The sequence below is a fragment of the Sebastes umbrosus genome, chromosome 10, assembly GCF_015220745.1.
Source record: "Sebastes umbrosus isolate fSebUmb1 chromosome 10, fSebUmb1.pri, whole genome shotgun sequence".
Taxonomy (NCBI): Eukaryota; Metazoa; Chordata; class Actinopteri; order Perciformes; family Sebastidae; genus Sebastes; species Sebastes umbrosus.
The window spans coordinates 32,865,911-32,884,549 of record NC_051278.1 but is presented as its reverse complement, the minus strand read 5'-3'; the positions used below and the strand labels follow the sequence as shown (position 1 = coordinate 32,884,549).

Sequence of the window (18,639 nt, the reverse complement as noted above, 5' to 3'; positions counted from 1 at the left end):
ACGCATGAGGCTCCGGAGACGCAGGTTGCAGACCCCTGATCTAGGGTTAGCACTACTGGAATATCAGCTGAACATACTATGGACTGACACAATACACAGTTTAAACCTCTTCAATCTAACCACTGAGTAGACTGCAGAGGGCCCGAAGAAAAATGTAACAACTAGGGTTGTCAATCAATTAAACTATTTAATCGTGATTAAACGCAAATTAATAGCACATTTTTTATCTGTTCAAAATGTACCTTAAAGGGAGATTTGTCAAGTATTTAATACTCTTATCAACATGGGAGTGGGCAAATATGTTTGCTTTATGCAAATGTATGTATATATTTATTATTGGAAATCAATTAACAACACAAAACAATGACAGATATTGATCCAGAAACCCTCACAGGTACTGCATTTAGCATACAACAATATGCTCCAATCATAACAAACTGCAGCCCAACAGGCAACAACAGCTGTCAGTGTTCAGACTTGACTATGACTTGCCCCAAACTGCATGTGATTATCATAAAGTGGGCATGTCTGTAAAGGGGAGACTCGTGGGTACCCATAGAACCCATTTACATTCATTGATCTGGAGGTCAGAGGTCAAGGGACACCTTTGAAAATGGACATGTCAGTTTTTCCTCGTCAAAATGTAGCGTAAGTGTGGAGCGTGGTCCTCCTGTGGACATGGTTGGTAACAATGGTTTTCTAGTTTCATACGATACCAGTATCTTCACTCTAACTTTAAAATTGAGCCTGATACAACCTTAAAAATCACAAGTTGCATTAATGTGTTAAAAAATGTGTGGCATTAAAACAAATTAGTGTTAACTTTGACAGCCCAGTAACGAGTCAACATTTAGAGCCCAGCTGCTCCATAGTGGTTCAATAAGAATCGAGGCTCACTGACACTTTCAACATCCAAGTTCCAACAGTGTTCTCTCCTGTCATGCAACACTGTGAGGACATCGACTAAATGGATGTTTGAAATGTTTCATTCTTCTTCTTTTGGGACCAACACTATCTCAAATGTTAATTATACTTATAAATATATATTTGGTTTCTGAATTATACAGTTTTTTATCTTTGTTAAAAAAGTTATTAAACATAACAGCTGATTACAAACTTTTCAACAGTGGTGCACATATTATCATTATATTAAAAGTTGGTTTTCATACCAATGACCTCAAACTGCCTGAAAGGAAGGAAATCAATCTAAAACGTGGTTTGGACAGATTAGAAGGATAGTTATAATTAGTATGTTAAAACGTGCAAACACACCGGTAAGAGGGCTGAGGTCAAATAGGATTTGCCAGGTTGACCTTTGTTACATATGATAAATATCAAATGGTGTTTCCGCTCTGAATAATGTGTCATTAATTGAAGTGTCTGATTAAATAAAGTCAAGTGGATCAGAGAGCTGGATGTCCTGAGCAGCAGAGAGGATGAGAGGATGAAGATGTGAGAACAGTTGAACTCGAGGCCTCAGCTGCTTATTACCACGATGTTCTTCCTCTTCACTTTGTCTTCGTCACATGTCGGAGCTGCTGAGCCTCCCGACGACTCCCCCGGTCCACCGCCACGCCACGCCGCCTCCACTTCCCTCAGCTCGGCCGCCTGCGGCCTCACAATCCTTTTGATCACTTTGTTGTGACGTTGGGCAACAGTGACGAGTCAAGACGGACAGAGAGCTAAAGGAGGAGCTGGAGGGGGTCAGGGTGGTGGAGGTGGAGGTGGAGGTGCAGAGGAGTCATGAGGAAGTGGGAGTGTTCACGGTACACTGCGCTCAGATCCTGCTGGGCAGCGCACCTGAGGCCGAGAGTTACCCCTCAGATTTACCGGCGTTGTGATGTAGTTGTTTACAGCTGCCGTGATTTCTTTCCATTTTGCACTTTTTTTGTCATATGGGATTGCTTTGGAAAGCGAGGAAGCCAGAGTCATTTGCTTCTGAGCTGGTTCTGGTTGCTTTGGTTGTGTTCTCGCTGCCGTACTCGCTTTGCCGCTTCAGCTCTTTCGCTTTCTGCGGGCTCCGTCTCTCTCTACTGCGTCCCTCAAAATACAAAAACACGCCGGCCGCATACGTCACACACACTCGCCCAGGAAAGAGGTCTGGATGGAGGCGGAGTCTGTGACGTGTGTCTGAGAGGGAGCCGGAGGGAGAGAATGAAATGCCAAAGTGAGTCTCATGCCGGCGGGGGGGCTTAAAAACATTACATGACAATTTGTAGTCGATGTTCGCGATATAGTCATTCTATATACCGCGTGTGGGACAAGCTGCGATACATGGACCCACCCCTAAATCATTCTGTTTTTGTATTGTAAATCTAGCTAAAATGGAAGGAGTCCCGTCTGTATGTCTGTCCTTTGATTTTCTCCACAACTGTTCATCCAATCAACTTCACACTTGACAGTGTATTGCTGAGGACCCAAGGGAGATCTCCAGACATATACAGTATATTAGTAGTGCGTTACGTACATACTGTGTAGTGTATTGAGAGGGGACCCCTATTAACTGTTACGAGGCCGAACGGCATGCTGGGTACAGCTCACTCTACGTCGCTCGCTACAATATTGACTGTTACGCCACCCAACGGCATGCTGGGTACAACTCTCTTTCCGTCGCCCGCTACAACATTGACCGTTACGCTGCCGAATGGCATGCTGGGTACAGCTCGCTCTACGTCGCTCGCTACAATATTGACTGTTACAGCGTGGACACACATACAACATCAGGAGCGCGTGGCGGCTGCGTGGCGTGTTGTTTTTTATTTCGGCGTCCACGTTAACAGGTTAGAGCAGCCACACTGCCCGCATGAGACGCAGCTGAGACGCGCGTCTCACGCTGCGTCTCTTTTATAGAATAGAGGTCTCGCCTATTTTTGACGCGAGCCGTGCGCGTCTCACAGCAACAACAGACAGTGAAAGTGATCTATTGACAGTATATTAACATCTTATCAGCTACATTAATACAGTTTTGATGTCTAGACATCTGTAGAATATGTCACAGACAGTGAAGGTGATCTAGTGACTGTATATTAACATCATACCAGCAAGAATTTACTAAAGATTCAAGGTCTATCTGTAGAATATGTTACGGAGATGAAAAAAAGTAAAGACTTATTTTTAAATCAACAATTCTTGCTTTCATTTCAAAATAAAAGCCCTGAAGCGTTTTTTCTATCGAACGAATTCCTTCATTTGTTAACACGAGGCTTTTATTCTGAAATATGAGCAGTCAGTGATGAAGAACTTGAAGTGACTTGGAGAGCTCCATGAATGAATATACAGTACGGAGTTTTAATCGTGGATTATAACTATTATTTACAAATTACCACACGTTTCTTAACCTTTCTCTGTCTAAAATAAATATAAATCACATTTATCATGAAGTTAAATGGCCATTAAAAGGCAAACTCCATGTAGAAAGAAAGGGCTGACAGCAGCAGCAGCAGAAAAGCAGCCAACAGGCAGCTGGTGTGAACACCCGACGCATGTAACACGCAGCCACCACGCCACGCAGCCACCACGCCACGTAGCCGCCACGCGCTCCTGACGTTGTATGTGTGCCCCGGGCTTTACGCTGCAAGACGGCATGCTGGGTACAGCTCGCTCTACGTCGCTCGCTACAATATTGACTGTTACGCCGCCCAACGGCATGCTGGGTACAACTCTCTTTCCGTCGCTCGCTACAATATTGACTGTTACGCTTCTGAACGGCATGCTAAGTACAGCTCGCTCTACGTCGCTCAATATAATATTGGACGGATTAAGTTACTGCTAATGCTAAATACCACTTCCTGCTGTTGTTGGTTCACATTAAAACACTTCAACTGAAACATAGGGAGGAAACAATGTATGTTCTTTAAAAATGGTTGTCTTAGTGGTAACCCACAAGTTGCAAAAACATACAAAAAGTCTTGCGAGACTTGCTGCCTATCCTAACGTTGACCATTTAAGGTCAATGCCTAAGTTCACCTATCTCGCGAAAGTTTTGCAACTTGTGGGTTACCCTCTAGACACAACCTTTAAAAATCCTGTCAGACTCACGATGGACAAAAAAAAAGATCAAAATCGACGCAGCAGAACCAGAGATGTCGGCTTTCTCATTCCACATATTATTTTCCTCGTCATAACCTAGCGCCTACATTACCCATAATACAACTTGACCACCGACAGCTCAATTGGACATCATAGTGTGTTATGCTAGTAGCAGCTAATAAAGCCTGGAGCCTCTTGCCTGCAGCAGAGATGAGCAGTGGGCTACAGAGGTCTGGTAAGATCACTTCTTTCTAACTCAACACCTTCTGAGATTTTTACTTTTCAAACTTGTAGTCTTCAGACCCAACCAACGCTGACTCCTCTGGAAAAAACTAAAGGCGTTATACTAATTTTAAAACATATACAGTAGAACTTCAAACACCTGGAAACATCACTGAGATGGAAAATCGGTTCCCATTTAAGGATTACAACGTTAAACGGTTTAAGGGTTTTTCTGATGACAGAAGACGCCGTGATGTCTGTGTGCGGTGACCTCTGACCTCTGGCTGTGTGTAATGTTGCTGCTGAGCTTACACTACTAAGCTTCAGTTAAACGATGTAATGAGTGTTTCCTCCTCAGCCCAGTCTGTCATTTCAGCAGCAGCCCCACCCTGCAGGGTTAATGAGTCAGCCTCCGTTTAAACACCAATAATTACTGCTCTCACACTGTCTGAGCTCTTATTGTTGAGGCAGACAACACACCTCCTCCTCCACCTCCCCTTTAAAAAGCTGAGTCATAAATAAGTGCAACGTGCAGTCTGGGAGGTGTTAGAGGCCTGGAGGAGGCTCATTAGAGGCTCCCATAAGTATGGAGGAGGTTATCAAACTGGTTGTTATATGGATAGTGGAGTCATCTGTCTGACTGCTGTTTACCAACCACAGTGCTCATTGATTGACTGGCTCTAAGGCAATGTGGTGGAACTGAGCTTTCTGTCGGCGTCTACAGTGGATGTATTCAGCCACAGTATTGCTGAGTAAGACTGACGCACAAAATAAGGCCATTAATGCACAAGTCATTAAGAGTCTGCAGCCATGATAGCAGCTGTAAAACAAAGGCATGAGGATCTGTTGGTTTTCATTCATTTTGAAGAGGGGTCAAGGGTCAAGACAGACAAAATCCTCTTGCTGGGGACTGACGGAGCATTTTGCCCACTGGCAACTTTGGTAAACAAATTTCTGGCTATTTTCATATTTCAAGGAACTAGGGATGCACCAATACCGATACCAGTATCGGATCCGATACTGTGCTCATGTACTCGTACTCGCAAAATGGCTCCGATAAAACGGCACCGATACCACTTTACGGCCTGTCGTCACCATCTTTTAGGTCCTATCGCACGCGCTCACGCTCCACCTCCCTGCGGGGCCGGGATCCCTCCTCAGCTGCCGCGTGCCAACCCTCACTTTCATTGCGCCACGGAGTTGTGCTTACACCCTCTGACTCGCGCGTGCATTAGACTCCTTGGTCCGTGTTTCAAGACGGGTCGGGTGGGTTGCAGACATCGCCGCAGACCCCTACGTGGGCCGAGCCCCGCCCTGGGGGCACGACGCGATTGGGGCACACTGAGGACAGTCCGCCCGGTGACACTTTGTCCACGGCCCCGGGAAGCACCTTCACCCCGAGCCTTTTCAAGCTGACCAAGAGCCGGTTGCGGCGCACCGCCTCATATGCGGGACTCTCCAGCCTGCCGTGTGTCACTCACACCCTGCAGCTGGCTGTTAACGAGGGTCTTTAGGCACAGAGAAGTACTCTAGAGGTACTCGGTATCGGCGAGTACCCAAATAATGTGGTAAATAATACATGTACTTAGTACTTGTACTCGGTCTGAAAAAAGTGGTATCGGTGCATCCCTACAAGGAACATTTCAAACACTTCTGTATTACAGTGTAATACAGAAGCCTGTCTGTAAACTGCCCGTACAGCAGTCTGTTGCCCACACCGAGATCCAGAGCAGCACGTTGGGCCGCCGCGTCTCCGTAGCTCTGCTGTGAGTCCAGCCCGGACAGCTGACGGCGAGGACCGAGCAGCGAGCGGAGCTCTCTCCATCCACTCCCCGGCGGGGTTCAACTCCTGCAGCGCGCCCCGGGCAAGGCCTATGGAAAGGAGGCTGGGTCACGCTTCATCAACACGTCATATCTTTGGGGATACAACACACGCGCAGTAAAATCTGGTCTGCACTCGCTGAAATTGAGCCAATTGCAACGCACGACCGCAGCTTCAGTCACACCGCGCATGTGTTATACCCCGTACCCCAAGACCCATGTCCACCCATGACCCAGCCTCCTTCCAAAGACCTTGACCCCAGGCAGCCCCGACCCTCGCTCAGCTGTCCGGACTGACCCACGGCAGGACTACGGTGGCGTGCAGCCAGCGGTCTGACTCGCTGCTCTGGATTCCGGTGCAACGGACCGCTGTACGGGTTTACAGGCAGGCTTCTAGTGCCGCGACAGACTGGTGCACCGCGTCCTTCAGGGCTGCTACAACAAGCTAACTGTTGCGTTAGCTAACACTAGCAGCTAGCTACAGCTCGATAAAAAGGTCTCAATAAAAAGGATTTGTTTTGTTATGTGTTTAAAAGAAGTTCACAATTTACACGTTATAATTCATTTCCTGATAAGCTGCTGTCTGATAGTTTACTGCCAGTTCATCAGGTACATACAGTGGTAGAGACTGAAGAGGACATCTGGACATCCTCATTGGACCAACCCGCTGTCAATCATGTACTCTGCTGGTTGTTGATTGGTAACCAGCTAAGGGAGGTTCTCCTCCCATGGAGCATCATTTGACGTGTCTTGGCCAATCAGAGACAAGCATGAAAAAAATTAAATGCATTGAGTTGATAGGAGAGGTCCCGCCCCAAGGGAGGACGGAGGGTGCTTGACCTCCCTTACCCCCCCTCGATACCACAACCACTTCACACACAGGCTGCTTTATCCCCTCTGCCCTGCAGGGGCGCTGTTGATGCATTTTAATCACGATTTAAATAAGAGGAGAGAAAAATGATTTTATAAATGATACTGAGATTTGGTAATGGTTTATTTCAACCAATTACTCTTTTTTATATTTTGATCTCCTTCTTGCCTCTCAAAAAATAGAGGAGGAGCAACCTCCTCTGCCTCTATGGACCAGCCTCCACTGCTGTATGAACACTGAACAAACACTTTCCCAAAAGGCAACAGGTCACAATATAGGCTAAAAAACTGAAAAGCATCTCTTATGCTGTGAATCATAAGATCCGTGTTTGATGTGTTTCCATTCACATCACCTACAACGGTGAAGCGACGCCGACACACTGCCCTTATCTTGTACACAACTCTCTCTCTGTGGTGCTGTAGCTGAGCGGGAACTTTTTCCTTTTTCCAATTCATTTATCATTTTTTTGTATATAAAATGTGAGAAAATAGTGAAAATGTCCGTCACAGTTTTCCAGTCCAAGGTGTTGTCTTTTTTTCACATTTTTGGCTGGACCACAGAGGGCCAGTCCTACAAACGCAAGGGGACTGGCAAACGCAAGTCACTGAGCGACTGACTGAGTGATGAAGTTACACGATTGGTCGGCCGAGTGTTGGAGTTTCCTCATTGGCCGTTGCTCTTTCAAAATGAAAAGGCGGGAACAGTCTTTTATGCAAATGAGCCCGTCCAGCACAACACGTCCGGCTCACGAAACTTGGACCAAGCTGTCAAACTAGGTGATCTAGTTCTAAAACCAGATTTAGCAATAGCATAGCCTATTTGGATTGTTTAGACGGAACAACAGAAAGTTTACGAGCAGACCACCATGTTGTTTCCTGTTTGAAACAACAAGCAGAAAACCAGGGACCAATCAGGAGCATTCCACCAGAGGGTACGTCACCGCTTGAACAACCACTCGAGTGGAGCAGCGCGTCCCCTAGTGTCCTCGCTGGACCAGGTGGACGTGTACCACTGGATTTAACATTATAGAGATGACCACTGAGTAGTTGTAGAACAGTTTAGCCACAAATTGACAGACTGACCGTACACGGTCCAGACATATACTCGGTTTGGAGTCTTGTTTATTCAATTAACATCAATCCCAAAGGCATTTTTTCTCGATCAATCACTTAAATAATTGATTATTGAAATAGCCAATTCATTTTCTGTTGATTTTTTCAGCTCTAAATCAGCAGATTAATCAATAATGTAAATTATCTAAAATTTCAGCCCTAATTTATCTAACCAAATGATATTTCATGTCTTCAAACACACTGTAGACTCCCCGGTCCTGAGAGGGTAATTCAGCAGGCACGCTCTACAACAGGTACACTGACCTTCTTGTCAGAGGTCAGTACATGTTTTCACTGAACACGGGTCTCACAACAGGGGTCAAAGGTCAGACAGAAAGGTGGTGTATGTGTGTGCGTGAAAGAGGGAAGTCGAGAGAGAAAGAAATTGACAGAAAGTGTGTGTGTACCTGCAGGGCGCTGTTCAGGAAGCAGCTGTTCTGTCCCGGTTCATTGCTCAGCCCTTTACTGGGAGCGATGGACGTCATGGTGCGAGGCGTCAACATCCCTTGCATCGCAACAACACCACTGCCGCTGCCACCGGCCCCGTTTCCACCTCCACCTCCTCCACCTGATGCAAAATAGTTCCTCTTCCACGACATCTTCCCTGCTCTCTCTTCTTCTCTCTCTCCTTGTTTGTCTCTCGGCCTCGCTCCCAGCAGGAGTCAGCTTCCTGTCGTCCGTTCTCGTATCGAAGGAGACAGAGCCATGTCCTCCGGCCGAGGGGAGGTTGAAAGTCAAAATATGATGAAGACTCCTAACAACAGGATGGAACAAGAGCAAGAAGAGGGAAGCAAAAATAATCTGTGGGAAAGTTTGAGCAGGAAAAAAAATAACTTTGCTCCAAAAAAACTGAATCCAAATAAATTCCTTGAGTAATAGATTTACAGTTTAATGTTCTTAAACTTGAACTGATTTCTTCTGCATTTTTAAATTCCAAGAATTGCGATAAATGATAAAAAGATTCAAGGATATCCAGGAGTTCTGTATCTCCAGAAATTCCAACGGTTTTCAGAAGATAATAAATATGCTGTATCCTCTGTGTGAAATGTCAACAGTTGATATTCTTTATGCCACCAATTTCAAGAAATTCCAAAGGTCCTCTTCTTTATATTCCAAAGCTTTCAAGGACTCATCCCTCTCCGCATCAATGTATTGCAGGTGCGACAACCTTTGCCCTCCTTTCACATGGAAACACGTGCAGCTGAGCCGTGACTGCACCTCATCCTGCTCTTCACCATCATCCTCACCACAACTAGAACCAATAGAAAAGGTCAGAGGGGGGGCGGTCACAGGTCAGAGGCTAAGGACGGATCTGCAGAAGAAGGACAGAGTTTGAGATGGTTCTGCTTTGAGGAAAAACAACATTGAGATTCTGTTAGACTGTCATCACAGCTCAGGGATTGATCTACTGTTGAGCTGATGCAGTTCATTTCACACCAGCAGAGTTTCTGCAGAATTCACTAAATATACATTTTAAGACCTCTTTAAAGGGACTGTTTGTAAGAATCAGAAATGTCTTGTTAACAGCGACACCTGTGGCCGTTAAGTCAACGAAAGTCAGCGTCCTGTTGCTCGCGCTTGTGCTCGCTCTACATAGACATGAACGAGCATTGCTCAAAACAGTGAGGCAACACACGTCAGCTAAAACCACAATATCACTCTATATTTCAGCTGCTTGGCAGTAATGTTAGCTGACCAGACGAAGGTCTCTCCATGAATCAATGCTGATCCTAGTGTTGGCTTTTCCTGCCTCAGCCTCCCGACCGCGGCCGGAGGGAACAGGGGAGACACCGGAGTTTTGGTCGGAGACAATAACGTTTCTCTCTGCGGAGCCCCGTCACTTCACAAGACACGGAAAACCTCTGTTGGTCTGGAGGAGCTGCAGCAGTTATTTCTGCACAAACGTCCACTGTACATTCACTAGATATTCTCAGAGCTAAACTAACTCTTCTGCAGTGTAGAGTGTGCGCGCATGCACGTGAGAGTGGAGCGAAAGAGTGAGAATGAGCGCGGTGTGTGAGTGAAGGCAGGCAGGCAGAGGAGCAGAGTACAGCAGAGACTCCGGTCCTGGAGACCAAAGCTACGGTCTCCACCGCGTCCTCCGACCGCGGCCAACACTGTTTAACAGACGGGCTTCACTAGATACAACCAAGAGGTTTTGGTGCTTCACTGTAGTTTGTGTTGGAGTCTGAAGCCACAGAGCGCGCATGGGACACTGACCAGCAATGATTTATACGTGTAAGAAGTTACAAACAATCCCTTTAACGCCCACTCAGCCGTTAGCAAAACGCATTTACGTAGGTTAGTGAGTAAGTAAGACTCAAAATATTAAATTTGTTTAATAGTGTTTTCTGTGGCTATGGTGTAAGAGCTTTGCATCTCGACCTGGCATAGTATTAGACATTCAATTAAAAACAAAGCTGTTTAATAAGCTGCATGCTGATGAAAGTTGTGGAACTATAAAACTGAATAAGAGGAATGTAATAAATGATTCAAGGCCTTTAAATCTATTCTGAGACTTTATATTGAGATAATTTAAGGCTTCTGCAGATGGAGGAAACCCTTCTCCTCCTCCTCCTCTTCTTCACACTGCTGTCACATTAACAGTCAGGAGCATTTACAGCCTTTCCTGCGTTTCTCTCTCATCTCATTCTGTCTGTACCTCGCTTTCTGTCTCGCAGTGGTTTTATTGTGCTGACTGTCTACTTGTGCTGCCAAAGACCTCAGGGCTTTTTATGACACTTAATACAAAACACACACATTGAATGAATGTAAACCAGACAGACTTTAACAGGACACAAACGCAAATCTATAAAGTATGTCAGAGATGGAAAAACTTGATCTATCCTGAGGGAAATTGTTATGAAGCAGCTGCAATAAAAAGTGTGAAAGAGTGCAAATAAAACAACAAATTCAAAATAATGTAAAAAGAAAGAATAACTTTTTAAGTGCATGCAGGATTAAAAACGCACTTCAGATACTGTATGTGCTTCTGAACATGTATGTGTGTGAGATCAGGGATATGTCACTACACACGCACGCACGCACGCACGCACGCACGCACGCACGCACGCACGCACGCACGCACGCACGCACGCACGCACGCACGCACGCACGCACGCACGCACGCACGCACGCACGCACGCACGCACGCACGCACGCACACACACACACACACACACACACACACACACACACACACACACACACACACACACACACACACACACACACACACACACACACACACACACACACACACACACACACACACACACACACACACACACACAGGGCCTTTCCCATTTGTCATTTTATACGGCTTGATTCCTCGACTCCTCTCCTCGCGTCTTAGTCCCGGGAGACGCGAGCGGAGGAGGCGAGGAAAAGACTCGAGTAGAGAGGCGGCGAGGAAATATGTTTTTAGAAACATGTGACGGGCTTTTCTTCTGAAAGCTCTTTCAGTGACAGGCTACTTCAGCTGCAGTGTGTGAAACTGAGCTACTGCAGTTCCTTCTGCTGCTGGAACTCTTTACCATCAACATGGTCCGTCTGTTGTTCACACCTACAGTTAACACAGATTATAACTAGATGGTGAATCAGAAGACAACTAGACTATAAAATGTTTAATCTGTGATCTGTCTTCACTCCGGTATAAAACTCCAGTGATGATGTCTGTATCAGATCAGTCCGATCGGCGCAGCGTCCAATCAATAACTGATATCCAATAAGGGGGCGTGTCGGTCGGTAAACAACTTCCGTGGAGGACACACTGGACGATACACTGGTGTATCCTCGCTCATGGCTCCTCTGGAAAGCCTCCCCGGTTCTCGATCCTCGCTCCTCGAGATGCATTTTAGGAATTGGGACGTCTTCAAGAGGGAGCGCTGAGATCGATTTCCAGGTCACAGCCGGAGGAGCGAGGAGCGAGGAGCGAGGAGCGAGGAGCGAGGAGGAGGATCCAGGCAGTAAACTGACAGCAGAGCAGCAACATTTGTGCTGAAGTCTTGAATTGTGAAACCTCTCATCAGGTTTACATTACAACCATTTGAACCATCAGAATATCTCACAGTGTGAAAATGATTCACGTGAAATACATGCATGAACACACATGTCAAAAGGTTCGAGACAATGCTACAGTAAACCTTTAACCTTTTCTCAAGCTGTCAGCTTGAACGTGAAAACAAACCGGTCACAACTCACATGATGCTCTGCAAACCTCCAAAAAAAAGACTCAAACAGTCTCTGCTTCTTCTTTAAAGCTTTCACAACTTTTTCATGTCAAACTCTACCTCATTTTAGCTCTGCAGTAAATATATATACTGTAAGTACTTTCATAAATGAATCAACGCAGAGTGAGAGAAGTAAGAAAGGGTGTGTGTGTGTGTGTGTGTGTGTGTGTGTGTGTGTGTGTGCGTGTGTTATGTAAGTATGTAGTCAGTGTGTGAGTGAGGTAAACTGCCGGTCAGAGCAGAGGGAGGTGAGGAGGGATTAGCCTGATCAGACTCCGTCTGTCTGCATAGGATTAGACTGTCTGTGTGTGTGTGTGTGTGTGTGTGTGTGTGTGTGTGTGTGTGTGTGTGTGTGTGTGAGTTAATGTCTATCTGTTCTGTCTGCTGCTCTTCCATTAACAACATTAGTTTTGTTAATTGCAGCAGGTCAGCAGTCTAAAGCAGAAGCAGCAGTGTACCTGACTGATGTTTTTGTGTTAAACTTGTTGTTTGTCTGTTTATTCTCTGTGAGATGATAACAAACCACAACAACAACAGACGCCTGTACTACAAAGCGAGTTCAACATACCCAGGGTATCTTCTCGTTATCTGGCTTCACTAACCCTAACAAACCAGATCTCGCTAAACGGTTCTACGACGCTGGTTATCAACTCGGTAAATCAACCCAGGGTTTCTCAGTCTGGTTGTGAGCGCGTTCACATGAACGAGGAGGTGTTTGCCGCATCTGACCAATCACAGACATGGACAAGTCTACTGACAGACAGGCAGAGCGGCACATTATACAAAGGAAGAAACTATATTAGACAAATACGAAGAAGTTAAACACATAATCCGGACTAAAAGTAACACAGTTGAAGCTGCTAAATGCAGGAAGAACAGCTGGCAAAATAAAAAACTCCCGATGTGTGAATGCGTAAATTAACAGACTTATTAATTTAACGGAACACTCAAAAGTCAGATATAGTCGTCTAAATATAAATAGTGTTTAAGAGTGTAATAGATTAATGGATTACTCTTTTTTGTACTCTGTGAGTGCTGTGTGCTGTCTATGACTATTTAAACATCCTTTCATCTGCGTCCCCCCTCTGTGTCGGTGTGAAAAGGACTCAAGAGGAAGTTAAAAAATATAAATAAAAAAAATATGAATCAAAGTGGTAAACACCCACAACATAAATCCAGCTGTCCTTCCTGCATTTTTCAGTTTAAACTATGTTAATTTAAGCCTGCATTGTGACCGTAACTTCTTCATATGTGTGTGATATTATCATACAATCACAGCATTCAGCTCTGATTGGTCAGTAGGAGGTGCTTTCATATGAGTTGATCTCTTATCTGGAACATAACCTGCTCCGGAGCAGGTTAGCCGTTCAGCATAAGTAACCATGGTGATCTACCTCGATAAGAAGTGAACCAGCTTCGTAGTACGGAAAACCCAGAGTTAACCCTGAAGTTACCTCCATAACCGTAAATCCTGCTTCGTAATACAGGGCCTCAGATCAAACAGCCTTCAAAAGCAAGAAGCAGCAGCCACCAACAGGAAGTGGGCTACTATCTGAGTTTAGACCAAATCTAGACCCGTGCTTAAAGGTCTCATATTATGCTCATTTCCAGGTTCATAGATGTATTTTAATATTGTACTAGAACATGTTTACATGCTGTAATGTTCAAAAAACTCTTTACTCTTCTCATACTGTCTGCCTGCGTGAAGCCTCTTTCACCCTCTGTCTGAAAAACCCTGAATCAGAGCCTGTCTCCTCCCAGTCTGCTCTGATTGGTCAGCGTGTCCTGGTCTCTGCTGTCAATCAAACGCCCTCAACACAGCGTCACTCTCTCCCCCTCCCTGCAGCTCCCCCTGAGCTAGAGAGAAGCAGGGAGCAGGAAGAGTTTCACATATAAACTACTTAAAAGTTTATAAACCAGAAACTTCACACAGCGCACGTTACCGGAGGAATCTGATCCGAAATCTGCGAGAAATTTGAAATTAGAGAAATCTGCAGCCAAGATTCCAGGTTTTCCTGACGGTTTTGCTCCGGTAAATATGCTACTTTATAGCTCTGTTAGTTAGCTCAGTATTTACATTCTGCATAAACTCTGTAAACCGTAAACATACACTCTGTTTTACGTTTTTCTTTACAGGTCCATCTGTGAGAAATGACCGACAGAAGCATCCCAGAGGAGAGCAGATAGTTCTATTTACATGGGAGATACAGAGCTAACATGTTAGCATGTAGCTACATTACAGAGCTAACATGTTAGCATGTAGCTACATTACAGAGCTAACATGTTAGCATGTAGCTACATGTGACGGTGTGTAAACACAGCAAACATCAGGGTGGAAAATAGAAGATGTGAAACAGTAGTCAGTTCATTATTTTTGGTAAAAGACAGCTGATAAACGTAGTAAAGTAATCAGAGTAATGGTGTATTAGTTACTGTAGGAGCTGTCTCTGTGTTACCATGACTACAGGCCGGTTAACGTTACACTCACCGTAGTTTACCGTAGCTCAAAGACTTTATCCTGTCTGTCAACATAACTGAAGGTGGAATTAAAAATGCTGTGTATAATTAATATTGTCATCTGTTTACTCAAATAAAGTTTGACTGTGAAACAGAAATGTGTTGTGTTGCTTACAGTCACTATTTACTACCTGTACTCTTCTATGCATGACATCAAATTAATGTTTCATATCACCTGTTGAAACAGTGTAATTACATAAAGCCTTTGTGAAAGAACATGTTATATTTATCTCAGATGATGGGAGTACATGAAGACTGTTCTGCTGGTTCTTGCAGACTAACAGAAGTAGGAGCATGCTTTGCTTATAGTTACGAAGTGGAAGCGAGAGAGTCACTCTGTGGGCGGGGTCACCTAGCTGGAGGTTCTCCATTGTTCTAACGTTCCACCAGGAAACCCTTATATGGCCTGAAAAATATCACCGACATCACCAAAGTAAGGAAGTGCTGCTCAGCGAGATGGAGCAGGAGGAAAAGAGAGAGGATGGTCTTTTATGATACTATGGTGACCTGTAGACACACTGGGGACAGATATTGATGTTTAAAAGACATGGAAAAGTGCATTTTGCATAAAAGGTGACCTTTAAGAAGAACACGTCCTCAATTGATTCATTTATTTAGCAAGAAAAAAAATTATATATTTTTCCTTTTATACACAAACCAACCAACTAAAACTAAAGCCTAGAAATATTGTGAGGGGGTGGCTGTGGCTGTGTCGAGATGGTCGTCCTCTAACCACAAAGGTTGGCAGTTGGACCCCCAGCTCCTCCTGTCCGCATGTCAAAGTGTCCTTGAGCGAGACACTGAACCCAAAGTTGCTCCCCGGTCGCTCTACAGCAGCCCACTGATCCTACATATTTAGGATGGCTTAATGCAGAGGCCCAATTTCATGTATTTACCTCTATGTATATGATAACTGTAATAAAGTTTAAGTTCTTAAACTTAAAACTTTAAAGTTTAGGTTTAATACTTCTGTCAGACATTAATAGAAAAATTTATTAATACAGAGCTGACACGATCAGTCAAACAACAAAATAAATCTGCAACTCTTCCGATAATTGATTAGGTCTCATCTTTCAAATCATTCAAATCATTTTTCAACCAAAATTCACTGGTTCCAACGAGTGTATTATATCACTAACGATTAATGTGTCGATTATTTTTGTTTGGTCAGTAAAATGTCAAAAAACTGTAAAATATACCCATTTTAATTAACTTAAGCACAAGTTGATATCTTCATACAGCTTGTTTTGTCCGACCAACAAGCAACAATTCTAATAGCTAATCATACAAGACAAAAACAAGAAGACAAAAAACAGCAAATCCTCATAACTGAGAAGCTGGAATTAAAGAGTTTTTGGTAATTTTGCTTGAAAAAAAAATTTGAGTTTCCAAATACAGTCATTTGATTAACGTTGCAGCTCTAAAATCAATGAATCATTAAACTTATAAATTGCTAGAAAAGAGCAAACAAATGTCCAAAATGTCCATGTAGATATCTTCATATGTCTTGTTTTGTCGTGCCAACAGTCCATAACCCAAACAGATTCAGTACCAACAGTGGGAGCGGATGAATTATACTCTCTGTGCTGAAAGCAACTGGTGGCACTGACAGCCTATAGTTGGATGAAATAACATGTGTTTTTAAGGGCTGTCAGAGTTACCACGATAATAAATGCCCAATCACGGGTCATTTCAGAGAGAGAGAGCGTTCCTATTGGCTGTGCTCCGGCCATGTGAGCGGTGCTTGGTATTTCCTCAACTGATCTCAACATGGATGCCGGGTCACAAACTTTCTCATTTAACAGCTAAACTGTGCACTACAAGATGATTCTGAAAACATTCGAGGCGAGAAATAGGCATTACAGTAACAGAATACTGATTCATATTTGATCAGCGCTGCCTAATTTGACCGTTTGGTCGGAGTTCGCGAGTGATTGACAGCCGGCTCTCATAGACGGAAGCTGGACAGCTGATGCCAGATCAGCTCTTACTGCTTGTTTTCCTCCGGTCTGTGAAATCCTGCAGATGCCGTTAGGAGCACCGGAGGACACCGGAGGACACAGAGGGACATGATGTTTCAGGTTACTTGTTTCATGTACTACTGTCACGATAAAGCGACCGTTTTATAAAAATAACTTTTTTTAATCTTATTTGCTCCAATCTGCCTACTACAGCTTTAAGGCAATTTGCGATTAGGATGTACTGGGCTCAGTTTTAAAGCTAGAGTGAAGATACTGATATCATATGGAACTAGAAAACTTAAGGAATCCATTGGTACCAACTAGGGATTAGGGGTTTTTATTTTAACTGACCCTCGTTAACCGATTATTAACCGTTAACCGACAAGATTAGTGGGTCTCATGGAGCGGTGCGCCAGCTGCAGTGTATGAGCACAACAGACAACTGTTGTGTTCACGCCGTCGTCACGGCTTGCGCTCCAGCCTCGGACTGGGTCTCACTCACATGAACGGAGGAAGGGAAAGAACTCTGGATTCAGCTATTAGTTAATTTTACAACTTTAAAAACTTAATTTTTTTAAATAAGGGCTATTTAGGTGTTCGTACTAGGGAGTTGATTCACCAAAAAAAAATGATTCTCTGAGTTACAGACGTCTCTTTCCCAATGTGAGTCTATGGGGAAAAGTCTTTTTGGGCCCAATGGCATCACGCGACGGACACGGAAGTTGCAGTACCGCTGTTTGCCCACTACGAAAGTTGGGATCGACGACCGGCACACTTCCTGGAGGCTCAGCTCCAGACTTCCTGTATCTTGCAACACTGGCTCAGACTCTCTTAAGGTGGGCTGTTAAGGTGGACTAGATTTTCTCTTTAAACTGGCAAGTTGCTCCTCTGAGTTTTGCTTAGCTTTAAATGAATTATTAATATGTCTAACCGTTTAACCAATAGCGTTAATCGGTTAAAATGCTTAATGCCAGTTAACAGTTAAACGGTTAATTATTAACATCCCTAGTACCAACCATGTCATACTAGCTTGTTGTAAAGGAAGATAAATAACGCTCCAAACTTAAGCTAAATGTTAGCGTATGGCAAAGGGGTCCCTTGACATCTGACCTCTAGATATGTGAATGTAAATGGGTTCTATGGGTACCCACCTTTACAGACATGTCCACTTTATGATAATCACATGCAGTTTGGGGCAAGTCACACGGTGCATCTCAATTCTCTTATTTATCATTTCCTCGCTCCTCGCTCCTCACTTGAACCGGAAGTTGTTCTGGTGCGCCATCATGAAGACCGTCTTAAAGCTCTTATTTCTGCACGGAGGATCGAGGTGGGATCTCCGAGGATCGAGGGGGGATGTCCGAGGAGCGAGGGGGGATCTCCGAGGATCGAGGGGGGATCTCCGAGGAGCGAGGGGGGATCTCCGAGGAGCGAGGGGGGATTTCCGAGGTTCGAGGGGGGATCTCCGAGGAGCGAGGGGGGATCTCCGAGGAGCGAGGGGGGATGTCCGAGGAGCGAGGAGGGATCTCCGAGGAGCGAGGAGGGATATCTGAGGATCGAGGAGGGATCTCTGAGGAGCGAGGATACACGAGAGCAGCCTGCACGAAAGTCTTTTACCAACCGACACGCCCCCTTACTGGATATCAGTTACTGATTGGACGCTGCTGCTGACCGGACTGATCTGATAACTTTACCTCTCAACATCACTGGAGTTTCATACCGGAGTGAAAACAGATCACAGATTAAACGTTTTACATTTTAGTTGTCTTCTGATTCACCATCTAGTTATAATCTGTGTTAACTGTAGGTGTGAACAACAGCAGAAGGACCTGCAGTATCTGTGCTTCCCACACCGCCAGTGAAGCAGTCTGTCA

At 44.6% G+C, this 18,639-nt stretch overlaps 1 protein-coding gene across 1 annotated transcript in view; it reads right to left on the bottom strand.

Moving 5' to 3' along the window:
* Nucleotides 1-18,639, bottom strand: part of usp54a (ubiquitin specific peptidase 54a) — a 77,054-nt gene that overhangs the window by 47,181 nt on the left and 11,234 nt on the right. Inside the window, 1 exon segment of the mRNA XM_037781653.1 lies at nucleotides 8,463-9,367. Coding sequence (XP_037637581.1) covers nucleotides 8,463-8,654 — 192 coding nt within the window. The 5' untranslated portion in view covers nucleotides 8,655-9,367.